Source organism: Diorhabda sublineata, chromosome 5, assembly GCF_026230105.1.
Source record: "Diorhabda sublineata isolate icDioSubl1.1 chromosome 5, icDioSubl1.1, whole genome shotgun sequence".
Lineage (NCBI taxonomy): Eukaryota > Metazoa > Arthropoda > Insecta > Coleoptera > Chrysomelidae > Diorhabda > Diorhabda sublineata.
This window is the reverse complement of record NC_079478.1, coordinates 32,389,805-32,406,640: the sequence shown is the minus strand read 5'-3', so window position 1 is coordinate 32,406,640 and position 16,836 is coordinate 32,389,805. Positions and strand designations below refer to the sequence as shown.

Below are 16,836 nucleotides of genomic sequence, written 5' to 3'. Positions count from 1 at the left end.
TAATATGGTAAATAGTGAACGTACTCATAACGTGTTGTCATACGAGTGCTATTTGTGTGCAATGATTTTCTGTGACTACCGACGTAGATTAAACCAGCAGCAGTTTGGCGATGAATTCGCTTCGACTTTTTGTGATTAATCACCTTCTCGGGCCACCGTGTTTCGCTGGTTTTCCGAATTCAATCGCGGTCACACTTCGGTACAGGATGAATTTAGTGATGGCTGTCCAAAATAGTGTTGTGCCAGAAAACATCGATGATGTGCGTAAAGTGAACATGTCGCCTCCGTTCCATTAGAGCAAACGTAGAACGGTCAATTCTAAATGGTATACAAGTATTTGTTTGCCAGAAGTATTTGAAAAAATCAGGAAAACCAATCAATAATTAATTGTGGGCTCAACGTTTTTCTACTCCTGAAGAAGATAAGATAAATAATATTTTTTGGAAAATAAAATCGACAAAATGAGGCGTTCAATCACGTGACATTAAACACCAATCAAAAAAACGTGATTACTGTTAAATTGATAAAGTTCGTTTTTAGTTTAATCGTGAAAGACAGGTATAATTTGCCATGGAATCAGGATTTAACAAAACAAACTGCAATAATTTGCCCAAAATTGACGCCGTTATGCTTGACAAATTTTTTTGCAATATGTTAAAACTTATATGTACAGAACAGTCTTCTTTAATTAGCAGTTACCAGTCAGAGAATCGCATTTACCCACTGTGGAATGAAAATACTTAACCGATTTTGAGGTTAGCGAACCCAAAGTTTCAATAACTTCAAATTAATTAAGTCATAACATTTTTTTTGTTATGTGTGGTATATTATGATAGATTTTACAAAATTTATTCTTTTTACTATACATTTATGAATAGATACATCAAGTTTTGTTTAATACTTACATAAAAATTATCTTTACAGAAATAATTTGTGGAATTTGTGTCTCTTAGCCATTTTTAACTATTTTCTTCGTATTTCTTCATTATTTGGAATGTATATGAATAATTTGTTTGGCGTTTTTATCGTTGTACTTTAACATTGGGGCACTATACAGTATTTATATTATGAGGAAGTCATTATTTATTGAAAAATACAATTGACTGTCATAAACAAACACGGCTATTTCGCGAGGTGTCACGTCATTCAAAATTCTAACGTAAAAAAATTTTTTTAAATAATATATTTTTGGTGTGAAATAGATGCTAAGCTATAGCTTCAAAATAATTTCCAAACTTTGTCAACTAGCCTATTGGTTCCAACACAGTCAAAAGTGTATTGGTATTAATGGAGAATATTTTGAAAAAAAAAATAAAGTCATATCCAATTAAAAATATTTGTTTTCACTTGTCTATCTTGAAACTAGAGTATTAACTCTCGTATAATGGATGCTAGAGTAGAAAAAATTATCCTAAAAGATAAAATAAAACTTAATGTCGAACTGAAGGCACAAACAATACCGCCGATGATTATAAGGAATATTGGAGATCAAAAAATCAATTGGATAGATCGGTTGAATTAGCTTAGTTGAAAAATTTGAAACTACAAAGTACATAAGGAAATGCAGAAAAATGTGAGAACAGGCAGAATTCTCATAGAAAGCCAAACAGTCCTAAAAAATAGATCCAAGATTCGAGTTAACCATCAAGAGGATACCTCTCCTAGCAGTACTTACACATAGGTAAGTTAGGAGCTATACTTTGAGGACTGCTTAGGAGAAGTCGACGAATCACTCGGGTTAGACCTTTTCTTACTGAAGGAGGGTTAGACAAACTCTATCCAAGGTAGTAAGAATACATACAACTGCGACAACTTGGGTGAATAGCCAACGAAATCAACCTTTTCAAAACAAGAAATAAAAGAGATTAAATAGATGAGAAATGTCGATGAGGTCCTGTAGTAATGACATAGAATAATGTAATGTCCTGTACGTTGGGCACGTTTCTCTTATGTTCAGAGCTACAGTTTTAAATCAACACAATTTTTTGCTGAAATATTCTTGGTCAGGAAAGTGGAAATTTATCGGTAAAGTAGATTCGTTCTCTCAACACATAACACTAGAAATTTGGCGGAAATGTTTAAAACTGTTTAAACCGGCTATTTAAAATTTGTATGCGGGCTATAATTTGACTGGTGGGTGTAGAAGTGACCAATTCTACTCCAAATTAATTTCCTGGTAGAACACTTCCAAAATATCACTGGATTTAGTGGACCCCCGATATAGTGTATTTCTAAAACACCTCAATAGTGTGATAGTAATTGAAATTCGGTAGACTCAATCCCGCTCAAGGTACTTATTTTGATATTTTTCAGTTTTTTCTTCTACAAAAATGTTTTTAACAACACTTATAATGATCAAATCAAACGATATGGTGACATTTTTTGACCTCTCACATCATTTTCCCGTATTTGTACTGTGATAATATTGGAAAACCATAAGAATAGTTTCTATAAAAACAATTCTTAACAAAACTTCTTTATTCAGATTTTTTTAATACAATTAACACTAAATATAGAATCAAATTATCAAACATCGGTATATACAACTATTCTGAAACTAAGAAGCTCTGTAATTGATGGTTGTATAGAAATAATTACATATTCTTGATTAACACCTCCTTCTTCTATCACCGGAACGCTATCACTTTCTTCATTATCAAAAACCTGAAACAATCAAAATATTTCCATTACCATCTCTAATTTTGATTTTTTAAGAATTCAAAAACATTGTATAACCCTCCCATGAAGGGAGAACCATTACATATTGTACATGTATCATTTTCTGATATCTGATGGTTCGTAAGGCGAGGGGAAGTAATCCGTTGACTGGTTTCGATCTTTCTCGATCTCATCAGGATGGTGTAATTTCCTCTTTTAATCCGAAACTATTTACACATTGGGATAGGACAACTAAGACAATTTTTAAAAGTAGCATAACTCAAATTCATTCAATTTATTATAGCTTACAATATATGTTCACATGACCACAAATATTGCTGATTTTTTAATAAGAGGGATATATTAGGATTAGCTTGTATAACAAGTTGCGATTGTGATTGTGATTTATGCTAGTGAAGCATAAAAGATCTTAACACGAGAGAATCATTAATAAAATACAAAGACTTATCACTAGAGTTATGAGAAAATAACCATCTAGAAACCATCACCGATATAACACGTTGTCCTCTGGTGATAGATAGATAAATCAGGCAGTCCATTAGGGCATTTCTATGTTATCTATACGTGTATAGTACGAAGTACCAAGTACGAAGTGCTTGGTTTCTTCGGTTGAATATTTTTCAACAGTGAATCTTCACAGTAACATGATTATGAGAAAAATAAGTATCTATTAGGCTTTTACCAGATGATTGGTAGACAAAAGATTTGGAGAGGAAATTAATCATTCAAAATTCATGACAAAAATGTTATTAAATAGTATACAAATCTTTGAAATCATAGAGGGTGGTGCTGGAATCTTTGGCACTAAACCCAACCACTGAATCTTTAGGGCAGAAATACTTGTCATTTAAACATATGTAGGAAGGAATTTGGGTGGACATATAAGGTAGCAATCGGCCCTGATAATAGGGATGCTTTCAAACCTCCCTGATTATTGAGTTAAAATATATCCTAAGACACTTAATGAGTTACGTAAGAAAAATGAAGTGTTTTTGATTTGGTTCGATGAAAAGAAGCGCCGCAATAGTTATAAGTCGAGGAAGTGATTTAGAACAGTACTAGATATGTAGACGAGGCGACGAAGGAGCCGAGTCAAGAGTATCTAATCGAGTACTGTAATAATAACTTCACGGACGTCTATCGTAATAGTAGTTTACGTAATAAGTCCGGAAAATGGTCTTTTACTGGACTGCAAGCCTGCGAGTCCAGTAAAACACCACTTTCAGGACGTATTACGTACAATATTTTTTTTGAATGGTGTATTTCTCAAATTTAACGAAGACCGTCAAGCCATCCACTCTTTGGGCACAATATTCAATGTTGCGATCCACACTGGATATCAAAAATGGTGTGGATATTAGTAAATAATCAAAATTACGAGCATTGTTAAAAAGGCAAAGTGATGGATATATACCTAAAAAGTCTAGGGTTTTTACAAAGGAGAAAGTGGACCGGTTCCTGGATATGGCATTTGAAAATTGATGACATTGAGGATATGGACTCGGTCCTGGTCGTAAAAATTTTGCAAACAAAAAACAAGAAACCTTGTTTGTTTACCATTATAGGCGGTGATTATTTGCGTTTATTTCGAAAATATGTTGCACTACGGCCATCAAATATACAGGAACGTAGTTTATTTTTGAAGTATGTTAATGGGAAGTGTTAAAGAATGGTTGATGGTATTCACAAAATTAGTGCCGTGCCGCAAGAAATTTCAAAATTTTTGAAATTAGAAAATTGGAAGGAGTATACTGGACATTTGCTAAGAAGAACATCTACTAAACTTCTTATTGATGGTGGCGGTGACCTCACTTGTCTTAAAAGACATGGAGGATGGAAATCGAGTACGGTAGCAGAAGGATATATTGAAGAATCACGTATCAACAAAGAGAATACTGCCAGAAAAATATTGCAACCTGACAAAGAAGGTACAAGTACCTGTTCAGATATTTCCTCGAATGTTTCATCAACAGTTACGGAGAATATTTTGAGTTGTTCTAACATTAATGAAAATCTTTTGAATTGTTAGTGATAATTTCAGTAGTGCTTTGAATTTTGGCAATAATTGTTCTAATTGTACATTCAATATCACTATAAATAACAAATAAATATCTATTTATATAGTTGCCCAATTAGTTTGTTTTACTAAGTTTGTAAGAGACAATGTTTTTTTCTTCAAATTTCAATTACAGAGCTCAAATGCAATTACTTTTAGTCCTACGATTAAAAGTAGCGTTTTTAATTCTAAGATTAAAAGTGTTGCTAAGCAACTAGCAAAGTTTTGTACGGCAAGGGAGTTGATGGCTTTTACACCTGAAAATAGTACAAAAATGTCAATATTTTTTGATGGTTGGAGAAAAATTATTTTTTTCATTGAAGATATGCCGGGAAGTAAATAAAAATGAGTCCGGTAAAAGCTTTTACTTCCACAAAAAAAGATTTTCTGACCGAAAAATAAACCGGAAAGTACTAATTTCTAGCCAGTTTCATAAATATGCTTTTTTTCATACTGTTTTCGGTTGAAAAGCAAAATTATATCAAAATTTAAAATTTTATATTTGACAATTTAACTGAAAAATGGCTCATTCTATTATTCTCCTATTATTTAAAAAAATAAAAATTAACAGAAGTCACTAAGGAAATATTGTAAGCAATTAATATTATTTCAAACGGGATGTTGAGAATTTAAGAGTACTGTAAAGTAAAAGGATACTGTAAAATGCTATTGGCGGACCCAAATTAGTACTGTTAAGTCGACTTTACAGTATAGTATGAAAAAAAGCTTTTTTACTGGACCAGAATCTTTTTATGGCAAAGAAAAATGCACAATCAAGATTTTTGAAAATTTCTCTGGAGGATTCTACTTGGACTGTCCCACTACAAAAAAATCTTCCATAAATTTAATATCGAAAGATCTAAGGAATTATTGGTAACAATTTGTTACACTTTTCAACAGAACGTTGCTGCTTTAGGAAGCACTCAACGAGAGTGAAAATGACGAATTTTCATTGCTTTACCAACATCTTGTAGACTAACGTGGAAATCCAATATCATATGAATAATGGAATAAAGAAATGTACTTACTGTTATACACGTTATAGGCTTCGTTAGAAAGAATGTATCTGGAACACGTACTTTAATTGCACTACCCACAACTGTTGTAGATACTTCGTTGTCATATACTGTTACTTTTCTGGAATTAATAATATAAGATGTTACATACCTTATTTAGTACAAATTTTCTTATATTACCAATAAAGGAAATTAGGAGATATGTAAATGAATAATGTCTGATTTGCTAAATTACTTTTTAGTCTTCCGCTTTCTACTAAATTTCATATAATATCTTTAATTTAATTTATTAAGATTTTTCCTTGCTTCTACGAATTGCCTGATCCCCCAGCTTGGATTTCAGGATGTCGAGCAAATGTTCTATTCCTTATAAAAAGATATAACTCCAACGAGTCATAGTGTTATAATTACATTGGAGGGAGAAAATGGAAATCGACCACAACAAGAGCTGAAAGTAAAATTTAGAGCATGAAGTGTGAAGTACGTAATGAACGAAATCAAATATATTAGAAAGGGCCTCAAGAAACTCTACTTGGTGGCATTCAAGGAAAAACTAATAGTTGTACGAATTTTTGGGTAGGTATTTGAGGCAAGCTGAAAATTTGTCATGTATTATATCCCAACAAGGAACTGCAGTACTGGCTGGTGAGCTCCGAGGCTCAATCGAACCCATGCTCACAAAAATATATTGAGGCAGTTTCGATATGTTAAAAGAATAAAGAAAATAATCCGGACGATTTAATCGGGGTTATAACATTTCCAATCACGTGGAGTAGTGATTTGCAGAAGAATGTATTTGAGGCAACAAATTTTAAGGTGCTATTATTTAAAAATAAATTTCTAAAATGACAGATGATTATGGTGGGACTGTATACTTGCCAGATGATCTAATAAACAATGTATTGTTGTGAGTAATTCGTCTTCCGATGTCAATGTATAGTTTAGTTGAAAGTTTATATCAAACCGATAAATCTCCAGCGGTAAAATGTTCATAAAATAACATAAATGCACCAAAAATCGATAATATTATTGTTGTTGACGGTTTTTGGCTGCATACAATGTTTGATTTACCAGCAAATTTTGAAGGTATTTAAAAAAAATAATTAGTATCTCGACAAAAAAGTTCCATATTTTCGAAAGAAAATTAGGTTTTACCATGTAAAATGCAAAATTCGATTTGAAAACGATGTAGACGTCTTAAAACGAATTATTACTATGGATGAGACTTGGGAACATTTCTACGATCCAGAAACAAAGCAACAATCGATGGAATAGTGATACTCTGGTTTTCCAAGATCTAAGAAATGTCCAAAAATCGAATGGAAAAGTTCTTTCTTCAGTTTTTTGGAATTGCCATGGAGTAATCATGATTGATTTTTTGAATAAGGGTAAAACAATAACTGGAGATTACTATTCGACATTACTGAGCACTCTGCGGGAAAAAATTAAAGAGAAAAGACGCGGAAAGCTATCCAACGGTGTTTTGTTTTTGCAGGACAACTTCCCTGCACACAAATCTCATGTGGTCATGGAAAAAATTCGTGATTTAGGGTTTAGATTACTAGAACACCCCCCTTATTCACCAGATTTGACTCCGTCCTACTGTCATCTCTTTCCTCAACTGAAAAAAAGTTTAAAAGGTCGTAAATTTTCTTCCAACGAGGAGGACGTTGCAGGTTCGCTGTAATATATGTATCCAATTAAGAGGAGAATATTTTGAGTAATAAAATATTTTGACATTGTAATTTTGTTTGGTTCTATAGTAGGCTAAGAATTTTTCAATTGAGGACAGACGGTGCGATCAACTTTGACAGATAAGTGACATTTTGCATGAGAATTTTTCGTTTTTTTCTTTCAATCCCATGGCCCTTTTAAGTCATCGGGCAGAACATAAAGTGCAATAAACAAATTAGAGCGTCTACACCTATGACTAATACGGTAAACCGATCGCGAGCTGAGTGGGCGGGCTTCATACGAAAATGGGTTTCTAAAAACAGTCCTTAGCTAGAATGGACTATAACACATTCGTGGTATTCACATATAGTGAAAAATTATGTTGAAATGGCTATGTATGTGCAAGAAAAAATGTTACTAAAACTCCAGACAAATCCGTTTTAATAATTATGCTTGGAAATATGGATCATCTTCGAAGCGATAAGTTCAAAATTTTTATGGAGTACGGCACTGGAAACATCAACACAATAGCACATAGAATTAGGATCATATTTATATACGAGTTTATCTGTTATAGTAAAATAATAAAAAAAATAATAATAAAATAGTAAAATAATTTCATTGAAGAGAAAAGTTGGAAATCTACGACAACATCACGAACTGAAAGTAACCTTTGATCTCAGGAGTGTAAAGTACAGAACTCTACTTGGTTATATTTAAGGAAAATCTAAGAAGAAGAGAGCAAATAAGAAAATTCCTCTACTCGTTTAATGTGATGGAACAATCCATAGAGCAATTATGAGAATCTCTTGATCGTCCAGACTTGGAGATTCAGGCACTGAGCCAATGCTCCAGTTCTTGGAAACATATTCAATTGCAAAGAGCTATGGCAAAATAATTTCATTGAAGAGAATCTTCCACAACTCCTCCTGCAGGGTTGTTGGGTGGATTGAGTAGCTCAATGACTCTGTTGGCGGTCCCAAGCCCGGAAGTCTTCAGAGCAGGTTAGCACCCTATCTGAGGACTAAATACATTACCGCTCATATAACCAAGGTTGTGCCTCGGATAAACAGCACGGATTTAACAACGACGACGAATACAAGGAAATGGACAACGCACGAATAGAAAACAAAAAATATATTAAGAATAGCCACTTGGAATATTAAATCCTTAAATACCAGAGAACAGGAACTTACTAAGGAACTCACGGATGCAATGCTAGACATATGCACTCTTCAAGAAACGAAGAAAAAGGCAAGGGTCAAACTATGTTAGACAACTACATAATGATAGATAGTGGCGTAACAAAGAAAACAAGAGCCAGAAAGGGGTCGCCATATTACTTCAGAAAAGATTAACTACCCAGATTGAAGAGTGCAAATACGTATCAGAGAGGAATTGATTGTTGCAATTAGAATGAGATTAGGAGAAGAGCTAGTCAATATCATAGCAATAGTTGCGCCGGAAAATAATAAAGAAGAAAATCAGAGAGATGTTTCGAAGACTTACAGACAACAATAAATGAAATGCCATCAAATGGATCCATGATTATTTTGGGTGACTTCAATGCTCGAATTGGAAATGATATCATCCCAGGAATAAAACAACGATTCAACGAAGATATCAGAAACGAAAATGGAGATCTTTTAATAGATCTATGCAATACAAATGAATTACGCATAAATAATACATTTTCCCACATAAAGACCAGTACAAATATACCTTTGAAAACACAAGAGGACATAGATCCATGATCGATTATATACTAACTATTAGAGAAATACACTGTCTAAAATCTTAGATGTAAGAGCAGTAACTTCGGCAGAAGTAGGGTGCGATCACAAATTAATCATGGGAAAAATAAGAATGGTAAAATCAATATACAATAAGAGCACACCATCACAAAAATACGAATTGAAAGCCTACAAGATGATTGAACAGAGTACCTATATGAAAGCAAACTTAAGGAAGCAATCGAGAGCAATCGAATCACTGATGACGATGGAATAGAGAAAAGCTGGCTAAAAATAAAAACTAACATTCTAAAAGCCGCAAAGGAATCTCTCGACGAGAAAACAGAGGACAAAAATAAACAACTCAAAAAGAAAACGCCATGGTTCTGTAGGAAAATAAAAGAAAAATGTAAAGAAAAGAGAAAAGCGTACCTGGAGTATATGGCAAACAAAACACCACCCTCATTTAAAAACTATAAGAGGATTCGCAAGGAGACGCGCCAGAATGACTAAAAATAACCACTGGGAACACTTCTCAAAAGATCTAGAACCTGACTTCTACGAATTACAAAAGGAAATGTGGTGATTTATAAGAGGATAAAGGCAAGAAATACACGTAAAACATATAGGAATAAAAACCTGGATAGACTACCTAAAAAGATTGTACTTACAATAGAAGAACCAGAAACACCAGAAATAACAATTGATGAAAAGACCGGAATAAGTACAAAGGAAGTGGAGGAAGCCCAGAGAACACTAAAAAACCGAAAGGCTACGAGCAATGATGGAATAGCAAATGAACTTTTAAGAAATTGTGGGAAAGCATTGACCGAGCAGTTGGCACTGTTCATTAACAAAATATTAAAATACAAAAAAGTACCTGAAGAATGGAAAACAAATATACTAATTCCACTGTTTAAAAAAGGTGACAGAAAAGAACCGGAAAACTATAGAGGAATTAATCTTTTAAACACTACTCTAAAAATGACAACCAAAATTTTAACCCAACTAATAAATCAAAGAATATCTTTTGAGGACCAAGAACAAGGTTTTAGAAGTGGGAGATCATGTACAGACGCAGTATTTGTAACTAAACAAATCACAGAGAAACCTCTAGAATATAATCGACCGGCGCTCATTTGCTTAATTGACTTGACAAAAGCTTTTGACAGAGTTAGATTAAAAGACGTGGTTCACCTTATATACAATAAACAAATACCGTTAGACACCATCAAAACAATTAAAGACATATATAAGGACAACAAAATACTTGCCAGGATAGACGGACAACTCACAGAGGAAATAAACATAGGCACGGGTATAAGACAGGGAGATTTTTCAAGCCACCTACTTTTTAATCTCATAATGGATGAAATAATAAAGGCAGTGAAAAGGAGGAAAGGTTATAAGATGTGAAATAGATAAATAAAAATTTTCTGCTATATAGATAATGCTATCCTCGTAGCAGAAAGTGAAGACGACCTACAAAGATTGGTCCACAAGTTTAGCATAATAGCAAAGAAGCTGACTATGGTAATTTCATCCCAAAAAACGAAAACACTGGTTATTAGCAAAAAACCGATTAGATGTAAGATAGAAATTGACGGCACCAGCATTGAACAGATTATGGAAACTAACTACTTATGCATCACACTATCAAGCTATGGAGATGCAGAATCAGAAGTAAAAAAACAAATACAGAAAGCCAATACAGAGCAGGATGCCTGAATAATACAATATGGAGAAACAAACATATAAGAAGGAAATCTAAGACTAGAATTTATAAAGTTGTTATAAGACCAATAATGACATACACAGCAGAATCGCGGCCGGGCACGTCCAAACCACAAAGAATGCTGGAAACAGCTGAGATAAGAATACTGAGGAGAATCACGGGGAACCCACTGAGAGATCGAGTAAGTAGCAACTACATTAGAACAACATGTAATGTAGAGAAGATTAACGAGTGGTTATTGAACAGAAAAAAAGAATGGAGCAACCATATAAGTAGAATGACAGATGATAGGGTAATGAAGATCGTAAGAGACAAATCGCCGGTCGGGAGGAAAAATATCGGTCGACCCCGGAAAAGATGGAGCGATAATATAATTTAAACGCACAACAAAAGAAAGAAACGGTCAGAATTGCCTGTAGAAAAGATAGAAGCAGAAGAAAAAGAAGAATCATCCACAACAATAACTGAAATCGAAATGTGAAATCTGGAGTGTAAAATACGTAACGAATGGAATCAAATATACTATAAAGGGTATCCAGAAACTTGACTTGGTGTATTAAAAAAAAACTAAGTAGAAGTGAGAAATTCCTCTACTCGTTTATTGTGATGGAATAATCTAAATAGTAGTAGAGGAAATCTCCTTTCGAAATATCTTGAACTTAGAGAAAACTGGAGCTTAAATTGTGGACACACGATCGTTGCAATCATTTATATTGACACTTAACTACAACAAATCCTCCCCTTGTCACCAGTTCTTAACATTGGGAGGTACTAAGATAACTTGTGAAAGTGGGTAGTAATAGATAGCTATTCATGAGCTTCATACGTCAATAAACTAAATTTAAACACTTCTGAAATTAGGAAAATAGATTGCAATAAAAAAATACGAATGTTATCGTACAATTTTGAGGTCGCTCACATAATAGTGAATTTATTAGTTGTTGTTTATGATAATAAATTGTTTATGATTGAGCTATATATATATACTATGTGTAGCTCAACATAATTTCAGGATTTGGATATACCGTTATTCTCAATAGAATTTTTGATATCTGATACATATACCGAACTGTGGTATAAAATTGATACGCCCTGTAGACTAGTCACAATGGAACAACTAATGTCGTATCAGAAAAATAGTTTTTTCAGTATAAATATAAAAAATTTTTTACTTTTACTTCATTTTATTTTATTTTACTTACGCTTTTCCAGGATCTGGACAGTCCATGAAACTTTTTGCATACAATTCAGTAACCAATATGGCCAACACAAAGCCTGTAAAAATATATTTGTACATTTTTATTTTCGCGACCTGTTACTTCTATAGTATACATTTCGTGAAATTTACGGTTTATATAATGCAATATTATAGATAATAAACATATCTGATCAAATTTCAATAGGTTTCTCATTAAAAATGAAGTATCCCCCAAGGAAATTGATAAGATGGTTGATCGAAGATAGGCGAATTCGAAGATTTTACCAAACAAAAATATTTTTTTCTACCAAGAATTAATTATCGTGACGCTAATTTTAAATGATGTTTGGAGTGGCAATATCAAGTGATAGGGATTTAATAAAGGAAACACGAACTTAAACAAAATGATTAGTGTACAAAACAAGATGAGAATCTACAAAACAAGCTTAAGACCGATTCTCATGTATACAACGGAGACTGAGCCGAAACAACAACAATAAAAACAATATTGAGTGTGATTGTAAGCTAGTTGGCATCAGAGATAGAATAAAAAGTCAAATTATTATAGAAGAACTCAAGATGTGGTGACATGGGCTAGAGAACGTGAAATTGGACATATAATGTGAATAGAATGGTGATAAATAGATAAACGGAAACTTAGAAAATGAACATTTGGAGACCATTAGGTAGTCTACTAGAAAGAGCTAACTAAGAAGCTGGTTATTTACAATTGAATCGTCTTATCAAAATAAAGAGGAGAGAATTGAGAAATGATGTTTTCGTACTTCGAAGTCCTTCAAAAATAAATCCATCGGAGTTTTGTTAGAAAATATTTTTCAAATTTCTGTTCAATCACACAATATTTATAAGGTGGGTAGTTACAAATATTTTAGATATCAATTGGTATTTATTTAACACTTTATAAAGACCAATATACTTGTATGTATGTTGAATAATTATCAGTTTTTTATGATTTCCCAATCAATAGTTCCAAAGCTCTAAAGAATAACGATCTTCGAGAAAAAACATGTGACAACCTGGTTCACTACAACTTAACATCTGAACCAAAAACCGCAACTGGACGAGAAACAGCTTAAAACGTCATGTTTTTTGAGGAATGAGATTTTTTAAAACCATAATGTAAAAGTAGGTACAAATACTAAGTTGATACTATGTAATAACTGAAACAAGTTGATAACTTAAACTAAAGGGAAGGGCCTGCTCTACACACCTATAGTGCGGCTACCGCAAGATTCGGATGCGACAGATGGACGGTTTTGGCACATGCCACAATCTTTACAACACTTGGGCTATTCCTCGTCTATATGCACGATCAACTATCCAGCTTGTGTTTCGAAGGGCACATGGATACCAGCATCAAACTAACTAAGCTAGTATCAGAGGGACATCCTAGCAGATCTCTCCGCCTTCAGGGCTTTTTTTGGAGTGTACTCCTTAAGAATCGATTTGCATATATAAGGGGCCCGGTATGAGAAAAATGTGAGGAGTAAAATCTATCGATGAATGACCTCGATACGTTTTTGGTGCGCACCCTATGATGCGCAACTTTCTAATTTGTCAGTGTCGACATACTTATATTGCTGTTTTTATTATAAATATCAATAATTAATATTGTTATTGTGAAGTTTTAATTTTTATCATTGTGTTCCGCTAAATTGAACTGAAAGTATTTTCAAATAACTAGGGCAGAAAGAGGTGTAGATGATATTGCCGGAACATCTAACAAACACGTGGTTGAAAGGTACGTTATAATTCATGTATTATATGTATGAGCATGTGCAATTTGTATTTATTAAATATTTTAATAATTATCGATGTAGTTCATATAAATATATATTTGAAAACAACACATAAAATTAGATAATCAACCCAATATAACTTATCGAGCGCATCCACATAAAATAGAAAATTTCTAACCTAACCAAAAATTAATTTTTTTGTCGATGTCTATAAATTCTTCCACGTTATTATGATTTATTTTATAAATAATTTTTAAATATTAACAACTGTAGTCAATAATTCGATAATATTATCAGAAAAATCGACAATATTTTTTCATTATAATAATGTTTTTATATAATTTTCTTTCGAATAGTTATTTTTTAGCTTATTTAAATATTTTTCATGTACTATTTATTATTGTATGTAAAAGATTTAGTGACATAATTATCTTTTTATAACCATTTTTGTCAATTATTAAGATAATATTATATTTTAAATTAAAAAAAAAATATTTATAAAAACCTCTTTGGAGTTTACTCCTTAAGAATCGATTTGCATATATAAAGGGGCCCGGTATGAGAAACATGTGAGGAGTAAAATCTATCGATGAATGACCTCGTTACGTTTTTGGTGCGCACCCTATGATGCGCAACTTTCTAATTTGTCAGTGTCGACATACTCATATTGCTGTTTTTATTATAAATATCAATAATTAATATTGTTACTGTGAAGTTTTAATTTTTATCATTGTGTTCCGCTAAAGTGAACCTGAAAGTATTTTCAAATAACTATGGTAGAAAGAGGTGTAGATGATATTGCCGGAACATCTAACAAACACGTGGTTGCACATCTGAAATTGACTATTGTAAAAAGTTCAATGTAAAATATTTCGTCGATTAGTTATAATAAATGTATATGAAATGAATAAATATATATTTATATATGTATAATATTTTCATTAATTAACAAATTTACCCTTTTATACAGTATCAATCTTTTTTAAGTTAAATAAACTCGTTTTGCGTCTGGTTAGACTATCGAACTTAAGGTAGTAAACTCCAGTCGTGCGTCGGAGCTGACACACACAATTTTTTTTAACCGAAGAAACGTATACAGCTCAAAAAATTGAGGAAAGCCATAGCAAATATTATTCCAGTAGCTTTCCAGGTAAAAGTGAAAATTTTTAGTTAAAATGCCGCGATCAGAGAGGCAAGCACCCTTTGAAAAACTGAACGATAGCATGCTCGGCCCGTTTCTTATTAATAATCAATCCCTTAGACAGAAAACAGATGAATTGTATCTTTTACTAGAGGAGCTTAATTTTTCAGAAATTGTTGCCATCACTGAACATTGGTTAAATATTAATGAGCTTGTTCTCGTCAAAAACCATACCACAGTAGCCAGATTTAATAGAACTAATTTATTTCATGGAGGTACTATGATCATGTCCATAAACAACGACTTTTCCGAAATAACATAGTTCAATGATATAATATCTGAGAAAGTATTCAAATTTTATATCGTCTACTACAAAAATCATGACCTCTATATTGTTTGTATGTACAGAACACCTGACGTGCATACTTTCTGTCTCAAACTAAGGACCTTACTGGAGTTCTTACGTCTGAAAAGCAAACTAATTCTTTGTGCCGATCTCACTATTCCAGTGTGTGCTGGAATGATGATATCCAGAATCTACCGACTGTATTTTCTTCAATTCACGTTTTTCCGATCATGAAGCAGCAAAATTTTTAGTAAAATCCAATACTTAAAATGCTTCTCCTAAATTATGCCGTATGTTTTCGGAAAAAAGTTTTCAAAACTTCAAGCACCGTTGTCAAACAACTGAGTGGAACATGCTCCTTGGTGATGTGGACTTTCTAGATTTATAAAACACATCCAATTCTTTTTCCCTCAGGCGTATTAAAAATAAGCAAAGGAAAGCCTAAGGAAATTCTCGGATAGTATCTTCTTCAAAAATTACGTGAAACTATACAGAAAACTTCGTGATGCTTGTAGTTTTAGCAGAGCTTCGCAGTACTATTAATGAAATCAAATCACTCTTCAATCAGGGTACGATTCTTATCTTCTAAGTCTCAACATTTATAAAACCAAAGTTTCCTCACATTAAAATACATTTCAGCTTTTTTATTAAATAACACGGCAATTGACGTCGTTGAATCTGTAAAATTCTTACGTCTCGTTGTGGACAATTCCGTGAAATGGGAGTTACATATTGTCGCCGGTACACTCCTATTTCGGTTCATTCCTATCCCAGTTTCGTCTGCTGTTTTTGATCCAACCGTATACCATTTAAGTTCATTTCTTGTATGGTGTTTTGATCCTATGAGCTTTTACGGTTTATTATTGAGGTGAAATTTTTCTCAAAGCTAAACCTTTCCGATGCAACGTCCTGAGGCATGTCTCAAGGTTGATCATTATTTAAGCGCATGTTCTTTGATGATTCCATTCTAAATGATTTTTTTTCTGCCAAGCTTTCCAGTACTATGTGGAGAGGTGGGATATTTAGAATCACTTCTAGTGCAGCTGGGCAAGATATCATGGCCCCAGTTGCACATAAGCGAGCCAGTCTTTGTACCTTTGAGAGATTGTTTCTCGTGGTATTCAGACTAGTTCTAGTACCCCAAATTACTGCCCCATATGTGATTATTGGTCTCACAATTGCCTTGTACATCAACCGTAGAATCTTTGGATGACAGCCCCAATTCCTCTCTAAGAAGTTTCTGCACACCATCAGGACTTAACCAAAGTATAGTGGACACAGTTCTGAGAGAAATCTTAGAAAACGCACATATAAGTTTCTCTCGAGATACTCGCGAGATAATTACGCTAGATAATTTTCCCTCAAATGGATAGTTTGTTCACTAGCGCAAGGGTTTCAAATGGACGCGCATCTTAAAGTTTACTAGATAAGAAATGAATCAATTCGTCTGTGTTAATATTTTTGACCTTTTATTATTATATTTAAGTAGGCAGGAAAT

At 33.1% G+C, this 16,836-nt stretch overlaps 1 protein-coding gene across 1 annotated transcript; it reads right to left on the bottom strand.

The window, feature by feature from the left end:
- Window positions 1-2,460: 2,460 nt before the first annotated feature.
- LOC130444088 (uncharacterized) lies at window positions 2,461-12,224 on the bottom strand. Its single transcript, XM_056779075.1, has 3 exons — window positions 12,096-12,224; window positions 5,764-5,872; window positions 2,461-2,664 (listed from the first exon to the last, which is right to left on the bottom strand). The coding sequence occupies exons 1-3, from the start codon at window positions 12,188-12,190 to the stop codon at window positions 2,527-2,529; spliced, it is 342 nt and encodes a 113-aa protein (XP_056635053.1). The 5' UTR covers window positions 12,191-12,224; the 3' UTR covers window positions 2,461-2,526.
- Between the last annotated feature and the right edge of the window lie 4,612 nt (window positions 12,225-16,836).